This window comes from Sabethes cyaneus, chromosome 1 (genome assembly GCF_943734655.1).
Source record: "Sabethes cyaneus chromosome 1, idSabCyanKW18_F2, whole genome shotgun sequence".
Taxonomy (NCBI): domain Eukaryota; kingdom Metazoa; phylum Arthropoda; class Insecta; order Diptera; family Culicidae; genus Sabethes; species Sabethes cyaneus.
Genome location: NC_071353.1, coordinates 111,893,954 through 111,911,683, shown reverse-complemented (window position 1 = coordinate 111,911,683; position 17,730 = coordinate 111,893,954). Strand labels below are relative to the sequence as shown.

Sequence of the window (17,730 nt, the reverse complement as noted above, 5' to 3'; positions counted from 1 at the left end):
AATGACCGTGTTATTTATGCAGGTAGCATCGTATTGTTTTTTTTTGGTCGTCCGTCGAGTCTCTCGCGCAATTGTACGGCGGGGATAATCTTCGCAGCAGCAGCAAGCAGCAGAATTCCCACAACAAAAATAGGGCCGAATGCAAAACAAAACATAAACTGTGTATAGGCTTTTTCATACAGAAGGGCCAACGCACAAAATGAAAACTTTGTTGCCAGTTTTCACATAAGGCTTTTTCAAATTTGCTTTTTAAGACTCATAAAGTTTTCAAATCGCTATGATGTTTGGTATTATTATAGATACTTAAAAAAGCTTTAAATATAACCAAAAAACCAGTTTTTTAATATTTTGCACTTGGGCCCTATTGAAATGTTGCTCTTGATTTTCTCTATGTACCTTTATATCTGGCAGCGCTGGCATGCGGGCATTTTTTGACAGATTTGGCATTTCTGCTGTCATAATGACATAATAATGTCAAGCGATAATTTTGACAGTTTCAGTTGCAATCAAGTCAGTTTTGTTTTTCTTTTCCTTCCTACTCGTTGCGGTGCGTGTTCCGATCCGACTTATGGTTGCAGCGACTAAGCTTTTGCTTCGCGTTTCCGATTGATTTTAATTCTTTCTCGGAAAATTTGCAATTTAAATTCGCTCGATTGCGTTCTGAAAATTCGAAAAATTTTCGTTAGTGCTTGAAGGAATAAGTTTACTCGAAACTGAAAGAGTGTTTCCCGTGCTTATCCACAAAAACTTTCCTCGTGGTTTTTTGTTTTCTGCTTCCGTCAAAAATGCTCTCGTCGGTTCCGCGATGGGCGCGTGTGTCCGCGGCGGTACTCGCAGTCGGTATCGGTTCGGAAGTGCTCTACGAAGTGTACTCGATTTGTATGTCCGCTTTTGCTCGACGTCGGGCCCGGCGGCGTGCTCTCTGCCAGCTGACCGAGGTTTACTTCGCGAACGAACGCAGTTGCCAGGCGAACGAACCGGGTACAACGATGACCAGTTTTACCACGGAACATGTGCGGCGGCTCGTTGCACTTCTCGATCGGGCTCGGGTTTCGGTAAACCTGTGTATGTACATCGTTACGGTCGATAGTATCGGCGACGCGGTACTGCGGGCTGCGAAACGAGGCGTCCGCGTTTGTGTCGTCGGGTGTTCATCAATGGCGTACAGTTCCGGATCGCAGATGACCAGATTGGTGCAAGCAGGTGAGTGAAGGCTTGCTCTGAAGGTTTGGCCCTCTATTTTTGTAGACCACTGAGGGCTTAGAGCTATCGAAAGTTATCAGCTGGAATATCTAGCCGACATTGACATTCACTGTGCCCTTGGAATCAGAGATAACCTTTTTTTGCGTTTTCTCACGTTTTCTGGAGACAAAGAACAACATCACAAACTTGCTGGACAAAGACATTATTTTTTTAGGTACATGAAAGCCTAGCTACTAAAATAATTTATGTTAGAAAATTAATTTTAATACACTTTTTAATATATTATCTGCTGTATTTTATTAATAACCAGCTTGATATGAATTTATCTACGGAAAAAGAATCAAATCACTTTAAAACATTAAAAACCATGAGATTTTGCTAACCTCACCAAATAGGACCATGCTTTTGTGTATTGGTTAGTTGGTTTGCTAGGAAAAATAAGAAAAAGGGTTGCATCACTTTTTCTCTTATTTGCGCACATGCATATGATATGCATGCATTCGCGGATGCACGTGTTTTCTGCAAATTTTAGCTACACGCTGTTGTCATACTTGATTTTCTCCATTCGAGCGAATAGAAAAGTTTGTCGTTTCCCTACAGTCCTGTGCATTAAAGCTTGAAATCAGCTGACACCAATTTCGGCCAGAAAAATAAGCATCGTGCTGCACAATGGTGTGAGTGCAGTATTTTTGCAGCAAGGCAATTATACCGCGGCTGCGGTTGTTGCAGCAGGAATAAAAAGAAGCCTCCGTTGAACGACCAACATCATATCAAAGCTGCTGGCGCGGTGGCGAGATAAAAAAAATGTAATATAAAGAAGGTGCAGCAGCTCTGCTGGGTGCAGTTTTTTTCTCTCTCTATCTATTCCTTTTCCTAGCTCGGTCGAGGTTTGTTATTTGTTGCATTTTTCGCAGCTGATAGCAAGCGTACCGATCGGGTTGGATGTGTGTGGTGTGCCTTGCAGTGTGTGAATGTGGCTGTGCCAGCTGGTATTATCAATCTATACAGAAAAAAAATCTGACAACGAACTGATGATTGGCGTGGAGTGCAGGTCAATGAACGGTAAAAGTTATTTATCTCTAAAATTTTAGAAGTTGCTGAAAAGTTTTGAGTCGTTCTTGAAAATTGATATTGCACTGTGCCAAATTCTGTGTCTCAAATTTGCACGGACACAAGTGAGCTTAATAAAATAAAATCATTATATTTTGGACTATCAACTAAAAAAATTGAATATTTCTACATACAGTCAAATATTTTCCGATAACATTTCATTTATTTTTATCGCAGAGTTAATGACTAGAGCGCCGAAAAAAAAAGATCATTTAAAATTCAACCCATTAAACTCTGCAGTTGCTCAAACGGAACGCTTTGGACCTTGGACGCATCGTATTTGACAATCTTTTAAAATGTATTATTTTTTGTGACCAAGTCTGTCACTCGTTGCGCTGGCCTGAACGTTTCGTTCATGAAGGTCGTTCGAGCAAATTGCAATCTGTTCTGGATGTACGATGAGGGCGTCAAGTTCATAGAATTTGCTCGCTTCAGAAGTGCCGTTTCGTTCGGAAAGCCTAATATATACCATCGTTGAGAATCAGATCGGAATTTCGGAGTTAAAGGACGAAATCTACCCCTCAAGCCGCCGATAAAGTCATTGCTATACCGCACCGATGCGATTTTCAATTCGCGTTCGTCGCGCTAACATAAAAACCTTAAATAAACCGACTAACGTTACTAGGTTCGACGAAAGCCCCATATAGCTTGTGGCCTACAACTAACCTAGGTTATTCTAGGTGTATCTCTAGCGTTTCCACCTCACCATGACCTCCGACGTCGTCGAAAGACTTGTTCGAGACGGTCTACTAAATCAGGATGGACCGACCTTCTATCGCTTCGTATCCTTTCCCCTCTGAAACATTCCCATTTCCCTCAGAACTTTGATTTATTCCTTCAGTCCCTTCAAGGCTTCCGGCGACGTAGGGCCGACGACGAGGTAGACGGACCATAGTTTGCGAAAAAGACGATTCTGCGATGCACAGTTAACGATTGTCTCAAGAAGTTCCACAAGATAGAAATTTAGGACCACTGCTCTTTGCGTTGTTCACTAATGATGTATCGCTGCTACCTCCCGCCGGAGGATTGCCGAAAAGTCTTTGCAGATGATGTGAAATGATTCAAAGTCGTTTGAAATACTGTAGATTGCGGTGAGCTCCAGCAGCTCGTTGACTTCAAAACTTCGCATGCACTGACTGCTTTGAGAGAGTGGTGAGTGACTTGTCATGTGGCTCACGAAAACAGTTTAAGTTCATTGAGCTTTTGGACTGCACAAGCAATTTTTGAACTCAATAAGGATGATTCTGCATTATTTTTCCATTAGAATTGTTATTTTGATCTACTATTAAAATACAACACCAAAACCAGAGGTGGGCACAATTCCGCTAATCCGCTAACAGCTAATTAGCTCAGCTAACATTTTGGTTAGCGGTTAGCGTTTTCGCTAATTTTTATAACCGTTAGCGTTTTTGTTAGCTTCCGCTAAATTTATGTACCGCTAAATAAACCGCTAACTTTTTTTTGGCAGAAGGAAAATTTGGCTTCGGTTGAAGGATTCCAAATTCCAAACTTTTGTACGTACTTTACCAGCCAAGAGCCGGGGTGGCTCTTACCGTATCAAGAATTCCTCTCCATTGTACTTCTGGGGTGACATTGCGATTCTCGTTTCGAGTGATTTTGGTTCGTTTCGCCCATTCGTTTAACGTGGTGGAAACGAACCAAAATCACTCGAAACGAGAATCGCAATGTCACCCCTGGGTCCTGGGCTACTCGTTTCCAAATCGTTACGCGTCTCGGCACATGCAAGTCGGCTTCAACCTGGTCAAGCCATCTAACTCGTTTGGCCCCTCTATTCCTGGTGCCGGTGGGGCTCTTGTAGAGAACAGATTTTACTGCACAATCGTTCGGTATCCTTGCGATGTGGCCGGCCCACAGTAGTCTCCCAACTTTTTCCAAATAGTGACTACAACTCATGGTGCATACGCCTATGCCACTCTCCGCTATCCGTTTGTACTCCGCCAAAAATAGTTCGCAATACCTTTCGTTCAAATACGGCAAGTGCACTTCCGTAAACAAAGTTGCTGTCTCAAGTCCGTAGAGGACTACTTTTGTACGCGGGCTCAAATAAATCGATATTTAAAAAAATTCGAGGCCTCCTACATTCACTGAAAACATCAAGGGAGATTTTTCGATTTTCTCGGACATCACTACTGTGTTACCTGACTCACTGCGAAATGCGTTGTATTCGCGGGATCGTGTTGGTTCGAACGGTTTCGAAAAATATCGCCCTTGTATCGAAAATATCGTTAATTTTGATCACTAAAAATAACGTACTTAAACGTTATATTTCATGTGCCAGTAGTACGCAATAATTGTATTGTGAAACTAAATTGTTATTTATGCAACTTTTTACAAATTAAATGCAATAACAAAAGCACAACTTATAAAAAATCGTTTGTTATCGATATTAGCTGCATATGCGTTATAAACGAATAAAACGTATGGTTACGTTTTATTTCAATAATACGCATATTCGCAGTGAGTCAGGTAAAACAGTAGTTTAATAAATTCATAAGTGTTGGGCCAAGTATCAACGCAATAAAGTTTTCACAACAACCAAGGACAATTATTATCAACAAAACATGTTTTTACAAATTTTCTACCTGCTAATTCCCTTTATTCTGATTTCATTGTATTTTTACTAAAAACTTGAAATTTTATTACTACCTTTGAAACAAAAATTATCTTTTATTGCCGAAATCAGCGCTTTTCGCTTAAGTAATGTTGATCCTACAGTGCTAACAAATTTAGCTGTTAGCGGTTAGCGTTAGCTTCCGCTAAATTGTTGAATGATTTAGCGGTTAGCGGTTATCGAAGCTAACGTTTTGATTTAGCGAATTAGCTGTTAGCGAAGCTAAAATTTCGGTTAGCGGTGCCCACCTCTGACCAAAACCTAGACTAAAAGAACAAACAATTACAAATTTTACAAATCAGGAAAGTCAGAGACTGGAAAAATCCGTTCCGATTTACTGAGGATGGATAGCTGGTAGAAAAAAATATCAGAACATTGATTTTGCTCGTAAACGTGAAGTTTCACACACTTGTTAAAATCGACGTTTTCGTGAAAAGTTTAAAGCTAATGATAATGATTTGCTTGTTGTGCATGAAATTATTTCTAAAATAAAGCAATTGTGCATCGAAACGTTGCAGATAGCTTTTCATATTTCTAGAGCAATGATATGATTGACGAAATACTAACAGCGCAAATTTTCTCTTCGTTTCCAGGAATCCCAGTGCGTTTCAACAAGAAGGATGCAGCCTATTTGATGCACCATAAGTTTTGTCTGATCGATACCGATTGGCTGTGTGCGCGGTGCTATCATAGTGAAAGAGTGCGCAAATCTGGATTCTGCTGTGGTGTACCCAGCCCACTTCCGGCGGCGCCTGCTGCTAGTGTAGCCAATGGTGGTGGGGGTGGTAACGGCAGTGGGACGGTCAGTCCTACTGCCGGCAGCAGCAAAGTGCCTTGTGTTGATGATGGTTCCCGGTGTGTGCGCTGCGATCCGAAGAAGAAAAAGGACGTAGAGGAGCGTAAGCTTCGGGAAGCGGCCACCGAGCCGTTTCCACTGGGGGGTATAGTGATCAGTGGGTCCACTAATTGGACCATGCAGGCGCTCTCGAGCAATTGGGATAATATGGTGCTGACCTCTCTGCCGGAGCTGGTCGTACCGTTCCAGATGGAGTTTCAGCGCCTGTGGAAGGAGTTTGGACGACTGCGACCGCTAATGGCCGAAGTTGCTCCCCCGGCTGCGACGGGTGGCACTGCTTCAGGTCAACAGCCGTAGAGTGTTGGCGATTTTATTGAAGGTGAGTCAGTGTTAACTAAGGTTAAGGTGACATTTCGTTTTATTGTTAAATTTTGGGACACATCTTAAGAGAGTTTTCAGTACAGTCTTTAATGCCGTATTTTCAAAATCGGCATTTATGCGGATGATTGGGATTTGCTATATTATTCGATACCAAATACCAAATGTACCAAAATCTATATACCAAATAGGCTAATTTGCTCATTGTTGCAGGCAATGTAACTGGTGACAATTAAAAGACTCGAATTATTTCGTGTCGAGGGTTCAATAAACATTGGTTTGATTTTATCATTGCTCGGTGTGGTGAGCTGCTGAACATTTAAGCCATTTGTTTCCCGAGGAAACAAGTTTTTTGCAATCGACCAATACTGGTAAAATATGATCTTTTTAGGGCGACCAAACTTGTATATGAAAAATTGGAAAGACATTCTTTCTAATAGTTTTAGTTAGTACTTCGTTCGAGTCGCCTAACATAAATTGGTCAATTTCTGGCAGATTTGGTACATTATTTTGTTGAGCAGCCTAGGCAATTGGCAGTGAATACTGGAATTCCTGTAGTTGCATGCTTCTTCACACCAGATAGATTGTTATTCTCATACCGGGTCTTCGGAATACCGTTACGAGCGAGTAGTGAGACTGTGCTTAAAGACCAGCATTTCATATAATATTCTAACAGTAGAACCGGCCACCAAAAATAACCGTTTTCTCAAATTGCATCGAAAAATTAATCTTCACTCAAAGTTAAAAAAGGTGGTATATGCGACATAGAACATTATCATGGAATTACATCCCTATGTGAATGTTCGAAATTGCTGGAGATCATTGTCTGTGGGCTTTTGTTCAGCAAAGTAAAGATCATTAATTTCGATGAAACAGCATGATTTTTTTCCGAAGCGCTCTATAAGCACAAACTTATTACTGTTCAGTTCGTTTTGCCTCCGACATGTGGAAGGTGCTGCCACGCGTTGATACGGTGTATAATAGGCTGCCATTAACCACCAAATTAAGCTGCGAAAGTTGCACCGAATGGAACTTTGGAGCATCAAATGATTTCGGCTGCAAGCTTCAAACATTCTCGACGAGTCGCAATCTCTCCGTTAAGCTTGGTTTGACCGAGCCTAGTAACTTCTGCAAAAGTCCGGAGTTCTCCAGGGAAGTAATTTAGGATCAATGGTTTTTCTAATATACTTTAACGACGCACGCTTTGTAATTCCACCTGGATGTAAGTTATTATATGCGGATGACTTAAAAATATTCCTTGATGTAAAATCAGTAGAGGGTAGCAAAACAGCTGCAAGATTTGGTAAACCGATTTGCTGATTGGTGTCATATAAGCGTGTACAAATGCTCAGGCATTTTTTTTTATCAGAGGCAAACCTCCAATCTTGATGCATATAAAATTGATGGATCTATTCTGCAACGTGTTACGAATATCAAAGATTTAGGAGTGGAACTGGATTCCAAGCTTACGTATCCAAACCAATTTTCCAGCATTATAGCGAAATCAAACCGCAGCTTTGGATTCCTAACGGGCATAGCTAAAGACTTCGGTGATCAGTACTATTTGCGAGCCTTTTACTTTGCGTCAGTATGCTGCATTCTTGACACTACCGCTTTAGTGTGGAGCCCGTATACGTAAATCTGGATATCCATAATTGAGCCCGTGCAGCGAAGATTCAGCCGACACGCGTTAAGATTTCTTCCTTGTTCTAATTCGACAAAGAGCTAAACATTGTCACTCTGGTTAAAATAAGAAATACTTAGAGCCATCTACATCGCCAAATTTCTGAAGTACTAACATCGCGCCTCGAAATATCAGAGCCTGAGACTTCTTCCGATTGTAATTTCATCGCAAACAACGGAAACAACGTTCAAGCAATATGGCGTACCTTTAATCATGTTCTATTCGACTTCACCCTTTCAACTGCTAAATTTAAAGATGGAATTTGTAACTTTGATATATTAGGATAAGTATTATACTGTAACACCACAATCGCTTTGTATTTTCAAATGTACTATTGGATGATTACCAAGCGATGGTTTCATCTTCATACCGACCTGAAACATCAAAATGCCTTCAGAACTGGTTGAGTACCGTGAAAGCACCTAATTCCGATCACGTAAGGCATGATTCATCTTTGAGTCCCTACTGAAAAATATACCTTTGATATTTATTTACACGGTATGTGTCTTTAGCAAGTATTTTCAATTATGTTTCATGGAAAAATCCTAATACCTAAATTATTTACCGAAAGTTAAAAAAATGCATCAAAGTATGATGTATCAGTGCACCTAATTCCGATCATCAATTGTAAGGCGTGATTCTAATTCCGATCACAGGTGTATCTAATTCCGATCACGTCATGATGAGCTGTTAAAGAATAAAACTATTGTCAACTCGTACCAAACGGTTCTGAAATGTATTGCATTTATGTAGTTTGACGACAATCCCCCTACCAGTCATCTTCTACTTGTGTTTATAAGTAACAGAACTTAGTAGAAACATTTATAACAAAGTTTGATAGAAATATCAACTTGAGCAACAATTCTGTAAAATTTTTGTTAGAATCATCTAATCGGACAGCTAGACGTCACGTGTTCGAATCTCGGCTGAAAGAGTCAAAGGATTTGTAGCACTAGTCCTACAATTGTCCCGTACTGTTACAGGCTGCGAAGTCTGTCGTATAAAAACAGAAGGTCAAAGTCCCAAATCGGAATGTAGCACCTAGGCTATGCTGTGCTCTGTACTAAGCAAAAAACACGCAAGTTTATTTTGCTTCTTTGTCTTGAATCAGCAGCAGGCACAAGATTGATGCATGTGAAGATGCAGAGGATTCCCTGGTCTTTATTAGCAACAAGTATTGAACTAACATTCCTTCCCATCCCACCAGGAACCGCAGTCGGACGTGGCCGGCGTCGGTATTGATCAGCACGCAGGGGCCTGATAAGGTTGCACAATAAGGAACAGTGCGCTGTCCTAAGCATGCTTTTTCCAGCCATCATTTTGCAATTTTCATCGGTCCTGGTCAATAACGGAATAGCAGCACACGGGCGGAATCTTATGCTTATGCTAATCAGCAGCAGCCACCAGCTTGGTGTGTGTAATGGTCGTCCGTGCTTGGAAAGCAAGACTATCATATGCAAAATGTATGGAAAACTTTTAGCTTGAAAGCTTTCGTTAATTTTCACTATTTAGCGATTGGCAAACAGTCTTTTCGAGAAAGCCATACAATTGCTGCATCGTTTATGATCAAAATCCGTTTTCAATTGGAAGAGCTATTAGCGTTCAAAATCTTTCATTTTTTCGTGACGGTGGCTTGACTCCAAATTTTGGTTGACAGCCTGCCGTAAGACGTAGTTCTACGTCAAAAAATTTCGATAATCCTACCATGTTATCATGTTGCAATCAATCCAAAAAATCCAAATAGTAACTTCGTTAGCTTGCATTTTGCCAGTTTATATACTTTGATATAGTGATCGGAATTAGAAGCAAAAAAAAAATTATGTTCATAATTCTGATCAATCACTTTAATGGAATAAATTCCGCAAATTCAGCATTTTTTCAGCCAAATTTGATATAGGTAGAACGGTTACATATGCTTGTATCTATTTTTGTTATCATAGAATGCCGAAGAAGGTAATATGTTTTCACGCTGCTGTGATCTGAGCAAATATGATCTAGCGCTTAGCACTTCGGCTAAGAAAATATATTTTGATGACGTTTTTTTGCTACTGCCTGTCGAATTTAATTTATTTTGAAGTGCATGGTGGCCAAAGGCAGTCATTTTTCAACAATTGACACATAAACACATAGCACAATAACTAAGCGTGCTTATTTACTACAGATTTTGGCTCAATATTCTAAAAATTGACCATTTAGGTTGAGTGATCGGAATTAGAAGCTGATCGCAATTATGTGCGGTCACGGTAATTAGCGTTTAAATTCTTTCATGCTTTCGTGTTACCATCATTTTTGTTTTCGCAGCATGCCACCCTATTACGGTAAGACGTAGTCCTAAGCAAAGCCTAGGTGTTACATTCCGTTATCGAAACTTGACACCTTCTGTTTTTATACGACAGATTTAGCAGCTGTCAGGCTTATTAGGCCAGCGTCATACCGCGAAGCCAACGGAAGATCTAAGACGTAGTCCTACGCCAAAGAATAAGCAAAACGAGGGTCGATTTCTTTTCTTTCCGGTTTAGAAAAACCAACTACCTACTTTCAATTTAGTTTAGTTTAGTTAACGAAAATACGGCGCATAGCACGGCTGTAAAGCAAATAAATTCCATTCCCTACATGAAATAGCAAGCGATTTGGCAGACACGAAAATCGCATGAATCATTTGTTTTTGTTTGCTTTTTGCTATTCGATCGAAGGTGTGAATGTGACGTGCGCAGGGGCAAACAGCTGTTACATCAGCTGATGATTGCGGCGCTGCGAGAGCACCTGAAAAGAGAATTATGTATTCTCTCCTTGCTTCGTGCGGTGTTTAAAAACAATTGTGGTGAAAAGGTGGGATTACTAAATAAGGTTTGCGTCTCGGCTAACTGATTTTCTCGTCTGGTTTCTGAGGCGCTGCATGTTTTCTCACCACAGCCAGCGTTATAGTAATCAACACATGTAATGTTCGATGGTGAATAAAAGTGTATTGAAATATACGCTTTCATTTGCTCGGCAGATGGCGAGTGCTCCGCTAGGAGAGTCGCTGACTCCCCCTAGTTAATGCTAGTGAAAAACAAGAGCGAAATATTCCCATTCTGCTCTAATATACTGCAGCAAACTAAACTGAACTTTCGTACTAACGTTTTGACAGCTTGCTTGCTGACAGAAAAAATAAAAATAAGCTTTTCTGACAAAAGCTTAAGGTTGATCATTTTCTATGTTTTGATTTGTGAAAATCACCAACGAAAATTGCAATGAATTTACCTTGTTAACTATGATGCATAACGAGATCATCCAATCTAACAATTAACAAAAATCACGTTGGAGTTCACAGTTTTATGAAAACGAAGAATATATATTGGTGTCACATGTTTGCTTTTCCGCGAAGGATACCAAAAGGATGATGTTTTTGAACATCTCCTGTTTAAAAAATTCGATGAGTCAAACATCGCACAATATTTTTTCAATAAAGCATTAAGTTACTGTATTATGAATTTGTGCTACTTCACAAACTGCTCACAGAATAAAACAATTAACAAAAACACAAAAGTCTATGGCAATCGTTCCTTGAAAACAAGGAGTGACTATTTTCCGTTGCTTCTCGTAAAACAAGGAACAAAAGCTAACATACAAAGTCCTGTATAGATAATGCTATGAAGTCCCATTTGGTTCCCTTACGGTTGGAATTTGTGTGGCAGTAAGTATGTATTACAATACGCTTTGCTTAACCAAATTTTGCTCCATTTCAATCATCAAGCTGAGTTCCATTCAGAAGCCAGGCGAATTTACCCGAATCGGTGTGTCACCCAAAGATAGGCCATGTGGCGACATCATCATCAGATCCAATGTTAACTCATTGAATTACTTTGCATGTCTTGTGATATGCTAAGTGAGATTGGCAGCATCACCAAAGGAATGTAATGAATTTTTACATTCAAAACACATAATTAGAAGAGATAAGGAGGAATACCTAACTGATAGACCATAAGATGTTGCGTTGCAAACGATGGTACTGTCAGACTGCCAACCAAGCATTTGTGTCACACATTTAAAGCTAAAAACGAAAGAATAAACAAAACTGTAAAAGTAAATATTTGTTTTTAGCTTATTTAGTTTAAATGGTTGTTCCATTTGGTTTCCATAATCATCAAAAGCTCTCGCTTATTCTGTAGCTCACAAAAAGCATGAATCATGTTAGTTTTTTGTGCACTTGTCCAAGATAAAAATAAAAGTCAATTTGAAATTATATCTCTTAAACTGGAAAAACAAACTTGGGAGAACAATTGTTAACTACGGGGTTAATTGCTGCTCAATAGATGTTAATTTAAATGCCTTGAGTATATTAAATTCGTCTGTTGCTTAGGAGAAGGCTATCAAAACAATATTCTACTCTAGAGTTTTGAGCTAGATTCAGAATGTTAAGCTAACATAACTATTGCTGTCACTGGATTCCACATGAAAATAACTTACTTTAAAGAATCGTGGAAAAAAATTTAATGAAATTTTTCTTCAACCAAGAGAAACAAAACCTGAAAAAAGCATTTCACAAAATTCCCACGGTGGTAGAAAATTCCAAAGATCAATCTGGTAAAATGTAAAAAAAAAATCCAGTGTAGTAATCTTGGTTACTTCAGGACATTTCAGCGATTTGGTTTATAGCGATCATAATAATGCTTGTTCGCGACAAAATCTGGACACCTCAATTTTGCAATAAAACAAATTTGCTAGAAGTTTAATCCATGAAACAATTTTATATCATTTATGTGTGTATCATTAATAATTATCAAACAAATTGACGTTACTTGTTTGGTCTGCATGAAAAATTGGCGAACTTTGGAGTTTACCCTTGCCGTGAGGGTCAGTGCAGACTTGTTGGCAACCAATTGAGCTGCGTTTGTCCAAGATTTTCGAAATTTATCTATAGTTGCTGATTGTTGTTTGTGCTGGGACAGCTCTCTCTCTTCACTAAAGCCCAATACCGCTCGATGGTGCGTAACTCTGGACAGTTAGGTGGATTAGCCTCCTTCGGCACAATATGGACTCCATTAGCATCATACCATTCCAAAACATCTTTGGCGTAGTGACAGGATGCCAAATCAGGCCAAAACAGCGAGAGTACATCAGGGCTGTCTAGGAACGGTAACAATCGTTTCTGCAGGCATTCTTCACGGTATATTTTCTTGTTAACCGTTCTTTTGCTTGCTCGACCACAGCTGCATATGGTCTGCCATACTAAATATTTGTTCAGGAACTTGGCTTTCTTCTTTGTCCTAAAATGCTCTGCAACGCCATTCCGTTTCATGGCAGTGTAAAAAGACATACCAGGAAGCTGTTTAAAGTCTTCTAGGACGTACGGACGGAATACGTTTCATCGTCCATTATAACGCATAAAAACTTCGTTAAATATTCGCGGTAAAGCTTACGATCGCGTGTGTTGGCCGTCGTATTTTGCTTGTCATTACGGTTTGGCACAGTCCTCACTTTGAAAGACTTCATGCCTTGTCGTTGCTTAGAAGTGTGCACGAATGTTGGCGACATTTTTATTTTACGAGCAATGGTACGTACAGAAAGATCTGGTTTCCTCCGTAATATTTGTTTTACCTTCGCATCCTTGTGGTGGTTCCTCAGATCCGTTTTTGTTCCACTTCCCTTCTGCCTAGTTGTTGTGAAGCGAGTATCGAACGATTTTAAAACACTGTGAACAGTGCTTGGAGTAAATCCAAGCTTTTTGGCAAGTTTTCTTAACGAGAGATCCGGATTTTCATTGCGACCGCATTCAATTGCTTTTCGCATCTGCTCTTTTTTCGACGCCATTTTACGCTGAGTGCTTGTAATATAAACAAGTGTTATATTTTCAGAAAGAACAGACATACGTCTACCACTCAGCAAAATATTTCACTCATTGTTAATGTATTTCCGAAACTGTATGTGTTTAGGGGTGTCCAAATTTTGTCGCGAACAAGCCTTAAAATGTCCCATAAAATAAATAATTAATTTTAAGCAGTCTTAGTTCGTTTGCAGCATGTGCGCAATAAATTTTATCGTGCATATTGATATGATAGGTTGATAAAATCAACTGACTACTGAAATTTTGCAATTTTTGAAAGCTGATTGTTTTAACAAAATAAATATATTCAGTTAGTCAATCTCAATTTCTAGCAAAATCATTTTAGTTGCTTTCTGTGACAGGAAAACCGATTGATAATAATTTTCTTTCCGCAAAACAGTTTGGTTTGATGATTTTTTGTTTGCGAGCTAAAACAAAATATATACTAGAATATAGCAATACTAGAATACAGCTTCGCATAAAAAAATGATTTTGATGTTGAACTCAGTATTCTTCATAAAACTGTTTGATCAGGGTGTTACCGTCTTAATCTATCTATACCTATAAAAATGGATTTCTGTCTGTCTGTCTGTCTGTCTGTCTGTCCGTATGTTCCTTATAGAATCGAAAACTACTGAACCGATCGGCGTGAAAATTTGCATGTAGGAGTTTTTGGGGCTAGGGAAGGTTCTTATGATGGTTAGAGATCCCTCCCCCCATTAAGAGGTGGGGCTCCCATATAAATCTATACCTATAAAAATACCTATACCTATTCTGTCTGTCTGCTCGAATGTTCCTTATAGAATCGAAAACTACTGAACCGATCAGCGTGAAAATTTGCATATAGGGGTTTTTGGAGCCAGGGAAGGTTCTTATGATGGTTAGAGACCCCTCCCCCCACTGTAGGCAAGTTTTTTCTGTGATGAATTGAGGGGGGGCTTCCACACAAATGAAATACAAATTTCCTCCTAACTCGAGAAATAATCAAGCAAATGGAACCAAATTTGACATGTGGGTGTTTTTAGAGACAAAAAATTTTTCTATGATGAATTGAAACCTCTCTCTACTTTAGGAGGGGGGGCTCCTATACAAATGAAATACAAATTTCCTCATAACTCGAGAACTAATTAATCAAATGGAAGCATATTTGGCATGTGGGTATTTTTGGAGGCATGAATTGTTTCTATGATGAATTAGGACCTCTTGCATTTTTAGGAGGGGGGGGCTCCCATACAAATGAAATACAAATTTCCTCATAACTCGAGCACTAATCAAGCAAATGGAACAAAATTTGACATGTGGGTGTTTTTGGAGACAAGGATGTTTTCTATGGTGAATTGATTTTTCTCCTCGCTTCAGGAGGGGGGGCCCCTATACAAATGAAATACAAATTTCCTCATAACTCGAGAACTAATTAATCAAATGGAACCATATTTGGCATGCGGGTGTTTTTGGAGGCATGAATTTTTTCTATGATGAATTTGGACCCCTCTCCCTTTTTAGGAGGGGGGCTCCAATACAAATGAAATACAAATTTCCTCATAACTCCAGAACTGATCAAGCAAATGGAACCAAATTTGGCATGTGAAGGGTTTTGGAGGTAATAATTTTTTCTATGGTGAATTAGGATCCCTCTCCACTTTAAGAGGTAAGGCTCCTATACAAATGAAATACAAATTTCCTCATAACTCGAGAACTAATCAAGCAAATGGAACCAAATTTAGCATGTGGGTGTTTTTGTACACTAGAATCTCGTTTTACGTCCGTTCATTTTACGTGATTTCGTTTTACGTCACTTTTTTTACGTCCAAATTTTGAATTAACGTCCTCTCGTTTTACGTCAAAAATTTGAATTAACGTCCACTTTTTTTACGTCCAAAACTTGAATTAACGTCCTCTCGTTTTACGTCCGAAATTTGAATTAACGTCTTCGGGAAAGTTACTTAAATGACTGCCGCCTTCAAGATGGTATGGAAAATAACGCAGAATTGACTCACTACGTGGCGCTAGCGTATATGTAGCATTCTTATACAAGCTGTATCTGGCGTTGCTGACTATTTAGAAAGTTACGGTCTTCGGGAAGGTTACTCAAATGACTGCTGCCTTCAAGATGGTATGGAAAATAACGCAGAATTGACTCACTACGTGGCGCTAGCGTATATGTAGCATTCTTATACAAGCTTTATCTTGCGCTGCTGGCTATCTAGAAAGTTGCAGTCTTCGGGAAGGTTACTCAAATAACTGTCGCCTTCAAGATGGTATGGAAAATAGCGCAGAATTGACTCACTACGTGGCGCTAGCGTATATGTAACATTCTTATACAAGCTCTATCTGGCGTTGCTGACTACTTAGAAAGTTACGGTCTTCGGGAAGGTTACTTAAATAACTGCCGCCTTCAAGATGGTATGGAAAATAGTGCAGAATTGACTCACTACGTGGTGCTAGCGTATATGTAGCATTCTTATACAAGCTGTATCTTGCGCTGCTGGCTATCCAGAAAGTTGCAGTCTTCGAGAAGGTTACTTAAATAACTGCCGCCTTCAAGATGGTATGGAAAATAGCGCAGAATTGACTCACTACGTGGCGCTAGCGTATATGTAGCATTCTTATACAAGCTGTATCTTGCGCTGCTGGCTATCCAGAAAGTTGCAGTCTTCGGGAAGGTTACTTAAATAACTGCCGCCTTCAAGATGGTATGGAAAATTCAAGGTGGTATGGAACCGGCTGCACTAGTGTATGTTTTTTTGTATTTGCCATAACTCATGATCTTGGTTCTACAAGAAGATCCTTTCTTCGGAAGGTAGTTTAAGTTACCGAACCGTCCATTCATTTTACGTGATTTCATTTTATGTCCGAAATTTGAATTAACGTCCTATCGATTTACGTCCAAAATTTGAATTAACGTGCAAGGATTTTTGGGGCCGGGGGAGTTTCTTAGGATGATTGTTTATTTTTTATCCCTCACTTTCCCGCTTGGTCAACCGTCCATAAAAATTCTACAAAATTTACACCCGTATTTTTCCATTTGGCACTTAGGGAACCCCGTTTTGAGAAAGAGTGGTCCCAAAATATCCCAACTTTTGCCAAGCTTTCCTTCTTTAATAATTTATCACTTTTGAACCACTGAATTGATTTTTATTATTTTGGTACCAAATATGGAGTTAAAGCTCAAAGTTTTCATTGACTGCTCAAACATTTAAAATAGTTTGACATAGGACTACGTCTTTGCTTACTATACTGGGACTGGGTACCACTTTGTGAAAACGAAAATAGAAGCGTAACGTTTGAATGAAAGATTTCAAATGCGAATAAAACTACTAAACTACTGAACGAAACTGAACGATTTATATGTCGTTGGATAGATAAAATGACCAGCAATTTTATGGATGGGTGAAAGAGCAATTTTAAGGAGGGCGTAAGAGGGAGGGCTCCTACACAAATGCAACACAAATTTCCTCAAAACTCGAGAACTAATCAAGCAAATGGAACCAAATTTGGCATGTAAAGGTTTCAGAAGCCAAAAATTTTTTCTGTGATAAATTGAGACCCCTTCCCTCTTTTGGAGGGGAGGGCTCCCATACAAATGAAATCCAAATTTACTCATAACTCTAGAATTAATCAAGCAAAAGGAACCAAATTTGGCATGTAAGGGGTTTCGGAGGCAAGAATTTTTTCTATAGTGAATTAGGCCTTTGTCTTCTTTAAGAAGGGGGATCCCATACAAATGAAATATAAGTTTCTCATAACTCGAGAACTTATCAAGCAAATGGAACCAAATTTGGCTTGTGGGTGTTTTTGGAGACTTGAATTTATTTTACGATGCTTTGAGACCCCTCACCCCTGTGGTACGAGGATAAGGACTCTCATACAAATAAAACAGAAATTTTTCCGAAATTTCCCGAAGACCGTAACTTTCTAGATAGTAAGCAGCGCAAGATACAGCTTGTATAAGAATGCTACATATACGCTAGCGCCACGTAGTGAGTCAATTCTGCGCTATTTTCCATGCCATCTTGAAGGTGGCAGTCATTTGAGTAACCTTCCCGAAGATCGCAACTTTCTAAATAGTCAGCAGCGCAAGATAAAGCTTGTATAAGAATGCTATATATATATACGCTAGC

The 17,730-nt window shown here is 39.4% G+C and overlaps 1 protein-coding gene across 1 annotated transcript in view; it reads left to right on the top strand.

Annotated features, from left to right (window-relative positions):
- Positions 1-570: 570 nt before the first annotated feature.
- LOC128732585 (mitochondrial cardiolipin hydrolase) overlaps positions 571-17,730 on the top strand; it is a 64,756-nt gene continuing 47,596 nt past the window's right edge. Inside the window, exons 1-2 of the mRNA XM_053825866.1 lie at positions 571-1,203; positions 5,539-6,120. Of these exons, the coding sequence (XP_053681841.1) occupies positions 786-1,203; positions 5,539-6,098 (978 nt within the window). The 5' untranslated portion in view covers positions 571-785 and the 3' untranslated portion in view covers positions 6,099-6,120. The remainder of the gene's footprint in view (positions 1,204-5,538; positions 6,121-17,730) is intronic.